This window comes from Arachis hypogaea, chromosome 16, assembly GCF_003086295.3.
Source record: "Arachis hypogaea cultivar Tifrunner chromosome 16, arahy.Tifrunner.gnm2.J5K5, whole genome shotgun sequence".
Lineage (NCBI taxonomy): Eukaryota > Viridiplantae > Streptophyta > Magnoliopsida > Fabales > Fabaceae > Arachis > Arachis hypogaea.
In genome coordinates, this window is record NC_092051.1 from 35,251,912 (window position 1) to 35,260,651 (window position 8,740).

An 8,740-nucleotide genomic window follows, 5' to 3' on the forward strand; every position below is an offset into this window, starting at 1 on the left:
TGGAATAACCTATATGATTCATCATAGGATAAAGATGTTTCAATTAGATTAAGAAGTTAGTATCTTATTGATTGCAGTATTTACGAAGACTTAAAAAATTCACATGAGGTATGTTAAAATTTGGTCACAGTTAAGCAATACATGCAGATGTGCACTATCGATTTCCTTCTGCTCTAACCAGTAGTCACTACCCGCACCCATTGCAGCTCCTTCCGACAAAAAGATTGGGTATGTTGTTCCACTTGACAAGAATTCTCCCCTATCATTATTCCTTGCAACTCTTGTTCTACAGGACTCAACATGAGACTAAAAATAGAATGAGCAAAATATAGATGTTTCCTTAGTTAGGAATGCTTCACAGATGCTGCCCTCAATCCGAGATCATTAATCACTACAAGAGAGGCGGAGAATAGCGGCCAAACATTGCCAGCCTTTTACCCAACCGCTGCAAATTTCAGGGATACCAGCAATTGATTTTCATGTGCCGCTAATCAGGATCTTTATTATCATCATTTATCCTATCTCTTTTTTATGAGTTTATCTTATAACTAATAATTCTCCTAAAGTTGCAGAAACCGGCGAACTGAGATTGGTAGCGCACGAAGCCCTGACATTGCTGCTCCACTGTGCGCCACTGCTGCCCAGCTATCCTCCTCTCTCCGGCGTCGACCTTTCGCTCTCCTCCACAGTGCGTGAAACCCCTACTCCCTCCTCCTCCAGGGTGCACGAAATCCCTAATCTCTGCTCCACCCTGCACCTCTATGGGGTTTGGGAGTCGCGCGGCTGCCATCCATCCTTCTCTTCCCGGCGTCGACCTTTCGGATCTCCTCCACAGTGCGCGAAACCCCTGCTTCCTCCTCCACGGTACGCGAAATCCCTAATCTGAAAACATCAAATATGTTTATATTCTATGAGAACCTTCTTTCATTCTATTCACTCTGTATTCAATTTCTCATCCCTTGCCGATTTATTTGTATTTGGTACATAGGGATAATTAGACTTGGTATATTCTGTTGTGAATATTGTGAATATTGTGTCAGCTATTTAGGGTTTAGTTGCTTAATGCTGCTGCTGATGTTTTTCTGTTTTGATAAGTTGTTGCTGCTACTGACTGTTGTATATATACTTGGTAAATTTTCATGTCACCTAACAATTTGTTCTGCTTTTGGACTGTTATTTATTTTGTTGTTGTCAACTTTCTTTGTTGTTAGTTTTTTAGGACTGTTGTTAATTTTATAGAACTAGAATTGTTGAAATTTTACATTATTCAGAATTGTGTAAGTGTGCTAGTGTTTGCCTAATTGAAAATTGAAAATTAAAAGTCTTGCAGATTAATAACAAAAGTGATTACTTTTAGTTAGCTATGTTATTTAGTTGGCATTTAAGAAAAGGGACAAAACATTTTATTTCTCTTACTAGACAATTAGATAGATGCCTTTCCTATCTTCACCTTTTCTATAGTCTTTATTTATTATGTAATTTCGGTCTGCTCACAGACGGGAACTCAATTTTAATGATGATTTTGTTGTATTAACCTGAATATAAATGTTTGTAGATTTGCTACACTTCTTTGGCAATTAAAGCAAGTGTTTCAGGTGAATTTTCTTTTCAAATTTTTACTTTCATTTAAAAAAAAACACATAATTAATCTTAAACCTTCCAAGTGTTTAGCTAGATGTATTTATCCTGTATTTAAAAAAAACACATATATATTTTGATTTCTTGACCAAACGTGTATATATATATATATATATATATAGACATGCCTATCCCATGATAGTTACCTTGGGACATAATTTGCCAGTTTCTCGTGCATTAGGGATTGACTTCTCAATCAACCACCAGGCCAGGCCACCATTCTCTGTTTTTAATAGGTACATAATTAATATTAATTTGTCCTCATTATATTATTTATATATCGCAACGACAATGATAGTGGGGATCTTGTTTTGCCAATGTCCATTCTTATTAGCTGTGTGAATGCACAATGGGGCCTGGTCTGACTTTTGTGATCGAGGCTCAGCCTTATCTGAATGCTGTTTTGATGCCACTTGGGCTTAAAGTGATGTGCTTCAAGGCCTGCACACACTACCCAACTCTCTTTGATCATTTCCAGAGGGAGCTTCGAGAGGTTCTCCAGGACCTTCAGAATAAGTCCTTGCTCCAAGACTGGCACCAACCGCAATTTTGGAAGCAACTTAAAACTCTCGCCAATTCAGGTAGTTTTTACATTGTAGAGATTAACCTATATACAACTTTCATTTGGTAACTAACTTTGTCAATTTCATAATAAAATATATGCCATTATGGTTAGAGTCATACCTTGCCTTGAGATAAGGCCTGGACAGTTTTTGTAAGAGTTTGGACTTATCGCATGAACTAGCTTTTGGGGTTTAGTTTTAAGTGCACTTCTAACACGTGATTGCTTACTTAAACTAACAATCATATTTGCAATTACAACTCAGCATCGAGCAGTGGCCAGAAAGATAGCCTTCCCCTTCCCAATACCGTCCAAGGTGTTTTAGGAATGGACTTGGACAAGGTCAAAGCAATGCAGCAAAGGATTGAGGATTTCACCAACCACATGTCTGAACTACTCCGTATTGAAAGGGATGCTGAATTGGAGTTCACTTAGGAGGAATTGGATGCTGTTCCTAGGCCTCTGGATGATGCTTCTGACCCCTCAAGACCGATTGAGTTCTTGGTTAACCATAGCCAGCCTCAGCAAGAATTCTGTGACACCATTTGCAACTTAACTGCCATCAGTACCTCTACCGGTATTCTTCTTTTTCCATTTTCTTACGAGATATCCAAAGATATAGTAGGAAAATATCCTGCCAATTTGGTATCTGCAATTCAACATGTCTTTAATTATGTCCATTTCATTTGCCACAAAAGAACTTGAATTGTTCACTTGATTACAACTTACTATTTGGAACACTATTTATAGTAAGTGCCATGAAGCAGAGATGACAGGAGGACTAAGTCACTCACCCGTTATATATAACAACAATGAAGATGGGGATCTTATATTTATATCCAATGCACATTATATTATTTATATATTATTTATATATCATAACAGATAGATGTTGATTACCTCAATAAGGAAAATGGCCATCAGAGGGATGCTGGGTCCACTGCATCAACAGCTATGGTGTTGGGCGACCGAATTCTTGTTGCAAATGTTGGCAATTCTAGAGTAGTTACATCCAGAGCTGGTACAGGTTGGTACTGTGTCACTTATGTGCGGGATTTATCTGAATTTGGTGTCGAGTGAAGGGATTATTCAGCCTAGTTCTTTTAGCCCAATTTTGGTGATATGCTTGTCAAATACATAGTAAATTTCCACTCCAAAATAGCTCAAGCAAAATAATTTTCTCTTCCCTCATCCCCTTTATTTTATTCTTCTGCTTTTCACTGTTATGACTTATGAGTGTATCGTTTTACTGTAGCTGTTCCTTTGTCTATCGATCACAAACCTGATAAATCTGATGAGCGTCAAAGGATTGGAGGACGCAGGGGGATTCATAAGTTGGGCAGGTGGGTTTCATTATGCACTGGTGTTAACATTCATTCTTTTTATTTTGGTTTACAATAAACTAATGATAGCAATAAATAGTTTACTAGCTGGTATTGATTCAGGGACATGGAGGGTTGGTGGTGTTCTTGTTGTTTCCCGGGCATTTGGAGATAAACTTCTTAAACCATACGTTGTTGCCGACCCAGAAATTAAGGTTGTTAACCCCATACATCTGATTATCATCCATTTGTATTCCAGTGATGTATAGATATTATGTCAGCTGATTTCCCCTTGTTGCAACTGTTCTGGCTTAGGAAGAAGAAATAGATGGTGTGGATTTTATCATAATCGCCGGTGATGGTCTTTGGAATGTCATATCAAACAAGGTGAGTTCGTCCTACAATCTATACTATATTCGACCATAAATGACACACACTTGATCTTGTGAACTTTCATTTATTTTTGGTAATCTTTGCTGAGTGCCACTACTTTGTACCAAAGCTGAACTACATTTACATGTGCATGTGCACCTCATACTTGGTAGTCTCCATGCTTGCCGTCTCCATGCTTGGCTACTATACCGATGCAATTGATCTTTCATTCAGTTCAGACTTGTGTGCGACAAGTATCTACACAGGCTACTATATTTCTTTTTTTACATCTTTGTTCAATTGTTGCTCTTATTTTCATATGAAAGTTTCAGAATTTCCAAATCATAGGTGAACTATCTTTTTTTTTTTGCACAATACAATTTGAAAGATTAGAAGTTACAAATGTTTGTTCTTGTAATGCCTGCAAAGAGATATTAGTTGGCTTGTAAAAGTTGTTAACTTGGTTATCAAATTTCTATATTTGTGTTTCACTTGCTATTCCATGCCATGAATAATTTTTGCCTTCTTTCGCTGCAGAGTATTGCAACAGAAATGCAGAGTGAGTCTAAATGGAAGCAGATGGGAGAATTAGCTATGTCTAATGGAAGGGTACTTTTCTATGTTATTTGAAACTTGTATTTCTCCAACACCTAAGCTAAATTTCATTTCTAACTATCCATGTCAAAATATTCTGAAGTGAGTGCCTTGTTGTCTTTGCAGTTAGATATGGCTGAGGATTGTTGAATCTTGTGATGGATTTGAGCGAGTTATTACCGTTGTATTCTTCTTTAGGGGAAGCTGAAGGAATATCAAAATTTGTTTTTTTGGCTAGTTGTAGAAAAAATTAGGTAGCTTTGTGGAGAAATTATTTTTTTACTATAACAGTGAAGATTGTGGGGGTTATAAACATCTGCTGTTTTTTTTTTTAAAAAATGCATGCTGAATTGCGGCGGTTCTTGACTGCCACAACGTTTTTTTTTAAAACCTGTTTTTCAAGTAGCGGCGGTTTTAAACCGCCGCAAATAAGTCATTCCATTTAGCGGCGGTTATACCAGCGGTTGCTGAAAACCGCCGCTAAAACAATTGCCCGCGCCACTATCCAGGGCGGTTTAATTAACCGCCGGTCTTTGATTTTGTGGCGGTTTAAAACCGCCGCTAATAATAAAAAACCGCCACAATGTCCGTACTCTCTTGTAGTGAATGCTAAGTTTTGTAGTGCATAACTCCCTAAAGAAGTCACTTATTTTACAAATATGGTCACTTCCACACAATAATTCATTCCCAACAATAATATAATCCATACCAACAACTCACATATATATAAATATATACATCATCAACACCATCAACTTCTTCATATCAAATAACAATCGATTTAGCCAATCCACATTCAATTCAACAGAATATACTACAAAATACATCACCATTATTATATCCAACCATTCAAGTTCAATATATATCATCATCATTATCATTATCATAACATCATCAATTATCTATATCAAACACAATACCAACACCACAACCAATATGGCACCAACAACAACCTCAAACACTCTAATACATAGGCATATCAATCCATCACAATCAGCATCAACAACAACATTTCAATCCTATCTTAAAGTTAACTAGCCTAAATTTCCACGACACATTATATTTTAGTTACAAGAAATCAAAACCATACCTTGGCCAATTCCCTGATAAACCCGAAACACCTCAAGCGTTCTCTGCACTACGAGCTATCAACCACAGCCCCTCACCAACGAATCTAGCTTCCAAATTTGATCTTAAGCTTCTATTTCCTCAAATAGACTCCAACCTACAACCAATATTCAATCTAACATTATAATTACCACTATAATTAATATAGATTCACTAGTTCAACATTACACAAAGAGATTGAGGGAGCTTACCTTGCTCACAGCTCAAGTGAGCTAAACCCAACAAAATTCACAAGCTAATTCGAGTCTAAACACCGAAATTAAATAATTTTCAACATCTTTGTTCATAAATTTTAAAATTTAGGGATGAGGAGACTGAAACTGAAAAGTAGATTTCATACCTAATCAATGACTAGACTTTGTAGAGCTCGACGCGCTAGTCGCGTGGCTGCAAACGGTGCGGTAATTAGAGTTTCGGATCAAAAGTTATTTGAATTTAAAGATCAAGTGAGGGTTTGTGAATTTGTGATATGTTCTTCCCCTTTTCTGCACTTGCAGCGTGTTATGCATGAAGTGGGAGAGAGAATGAGCTGAAGCTCATTTAGCTAAGTATAGTGGGTTGGGCCTTGGGCTCAATACAGGTATGGTTCGGCCCAATGTTAGGCCAAATTCTTTAAAATTAGTGTCAAAATTCTTATTTTAATTAGCTCTATCTCATAAAACTATAAAATTTTATTTTCTAATTTCTTAGATTAATAATTAATTTATTGGCTAATTATTTATCAATTTTGCGAGTTTTACAGAAAGGAGTTCTGCATTTGAATTTTAAGCCACATTTTCCGTCGGCTTTACCTGACGGTAAATCACCAAAATGATGCATTTCAATAAATTGTTGTACCAACAGATTATACCGATGAAAAATCTGACGGTAGCATTGGCGCCATTGAATAATATCTTCGTGTCAACACTTACCGTCAGTTTTGCGACGAAAAATATTTTCCGACGATAATCTTTTATAGCAACAAATTTCTCTTCCTTTCCGTCGAAAAATTCGATGGAAATTTCGCCGGTACAACTTGACACTAAATCTAGGTAGTTCTGATAGTACTCAGCATTTTTCTTGTAGTGATATAACCAATTTCATTATCCTTTTTAAATAATTAATTAAAAAAGATAGTCCCAAGTTTTTTATGCAAAGTAGATTAAAATAAAATACATTAATTAAATAGGTATAAATATAGAGATTATAAAATTTTATTAACAATCTCCTTATACAAAGTTACCGTTTATAAGACTATATTAAAAATCCAAGTAAATTTAGTATCATAAAATTTATTTTAGTATTTATTTTTTATTTTCTGGTGACAAGAGATTAAAAGAAAGAAAAAAACACTCGAAATAAAAAAAGACCTCTTTTAAGAGCTAAAAATGTAGTCTCGTAGCAACATGGACAAACTCCCCCAAGACTTTTCCTACTCCACCTAATGAATGCTATTAAAAGCTATAAATTTGGCTAAAACTTCAGAAACTTGGTTAGTATCTCGTTGAATAAAATTGATCTTTGTTCTCCAATTCCAACTTAAGATCTTAATAACCTTACACACCAAGTCATGATCAATGCTTTAAATCCTGCTATTCCTTTCATTGATAAGAATAAAGGCCACTAAACAATTCGTCTCATAGATAACATCTCTAAACCCAACTTTTCACTCAAAAAGTAAACCTTTTTATATTGCAAATAACTCGTTTGGAATGATAGATGCAGAAGGCAAAGAGCCAGCAGAACCACACAACTAAGATCCCTTAAAATCACGTAAACACACCAAAAACTAACAGCTTCACCTAATATGCTAGCATTACAATTTACTTTAACAGAAAAAAAGAGAAGGAGGAGACCAAGAAAGCAACATAGAAAAAAAGTAGAGATCATGATGCATGGAAAAGATATCGTGACATTCAGATTGAGAAGCCTGAATAAAAGCTAAAATCTTATCAATGTTCCACGGGTCAATCGGGTTAAAAACATCATTATTACGATTTCTCCAAATCCACCAAATAGTCGTCAAAAAGAGAAAACTATTAGAATTCATCTTCTTTCGTAACCATGTCTCAAAATTTCTGCCCATTTATCTCCAAATTCAACTTCTGCCAAATAGCCTTGGCTCTAAAATACTTACGCAAATAATGAAGGACATATTTAAATTCAGTCAGACTCAGTGTCTTTTTTAATATAATTATTGACCTTCTATTCTTATAATTATTAACGATTTCAATGAAGTAGTACTCTAAAACTTATTTTATTATCTATTTTAAAGTAATTATGAATATTCTATTTTTTAATTTTATTATCATTTATTTTTAATCAATTAGACTATTGTGCAAATAAATTAAATTAAATACAGAACACTTAGCTTGTACTAGTAATAACTTTTTAATTTGAAATTTAGTTTATGTTTAATTTAGTATCTTTTCTGTAAAAAAAATAACTAATAAACCGAAAAACAAATACACTATACTGAAATTTTTTTAAAAATACAATGATACAAAGGAATAATATTAAAAAATTTCAAACAAAAATAATAAAATATAAAATAACAAAAACAAACACAATACAAATTTATCCAATATCTATGTGCATCATCTTTAAATTATTCCAAAATGTTAATTTTTTTCGTCCAAAGTGTTAGCTATTTTAATAAACATATAAATTTATTCATTCTTTAATTAAGAAGGGTTGTATGTGTTTAAATATCTATTGTTAAAATGTTCGAGTATTCAAATAAAAGAACTAATAATATATTAGATTAAATAAAGTAACCATTGAATAATTATAATTTTCTTTTAAAATTGTACAATTGTTTACAACAATAATAGATTTATTGGTCCAAAGTAATTTATATTTATCTTTTATGTATAAACAACATTGTATATAATTGTTCATAATCTTAAAAAAAAGGGAAGTAAGCCAAAAAAATAAAGAAAAAGACATACCAATAACCATCATCATTGTTATTTCATCCTGCAATCTCCTAAATTAAAGATGAAATTAAGCACATAAAAAATAGAATTTAAATATTAAAAAATACAATAAGAGAAGAGTCGTGATAAATTAACCTATATAAGATAAAAATAATAAAATTTACAATAAAAGTTATAAAAATTAAAACAAATAGGAACAAATTGAC

The 8,740-nt window shown here is 34.0% G+C and overlaps 1 protein-coding gene and 1 pseudogene across 5 annotated transcripts; both read left to right on the plus strand.

Moving 5' to 3' along the window:
- Positions 1-291: 291 nt before the first annotated feature.
- LOC140173109 (uncharacterized) lies at positions 292-2,774 on the plus strand. 5 transcript variants are annotated; one of them, XM_072220215.1, is made up of 6 exons: positions 292-481; positions 573-864; positions 1,556-1,595; positions 1,820-1,874; positions 1,973-2,219; positions 2,466-2,774. In XM_072220215.1, the coding sequence occupies exons 5-6, from the start codon at positions 1,988-1,990 to the stop codon at positions 2,633-2,635; spliced, it is 402 nt and encodes a 133-aa protein (XP_072076316.1). In that variant the 5' UTR covers positions 292-481; positions 573-864; positions 1,556-1,595; positions 1,820-1,874; positions 1,973-1,987; the 3' UTR covers positions 2,636-2,774. The 5 variants fall into 5 exon arrangements, with proteins under 5 accessions (XP_072076316.1, XP_072076314.1, XP_072076315.1 ...); XM_072220213.1 differs by having other exon boundaries at positions 358-864; positions 1,805-1,874; XM_072220214.1 differs by having other exon boundaries at positions 358-864.
- A 195-nt stretch (positions 2,775-2,969) lies between these two features.
- LOC112756988 (probable protein phosphatase 2C 11) lies at positions 2,970-4,878 on the plus strand (annotated as a pseudogene).
- The last annotated feature ends 3,862 nt before the right edge of the window (positions 4,879-8,740 follow it).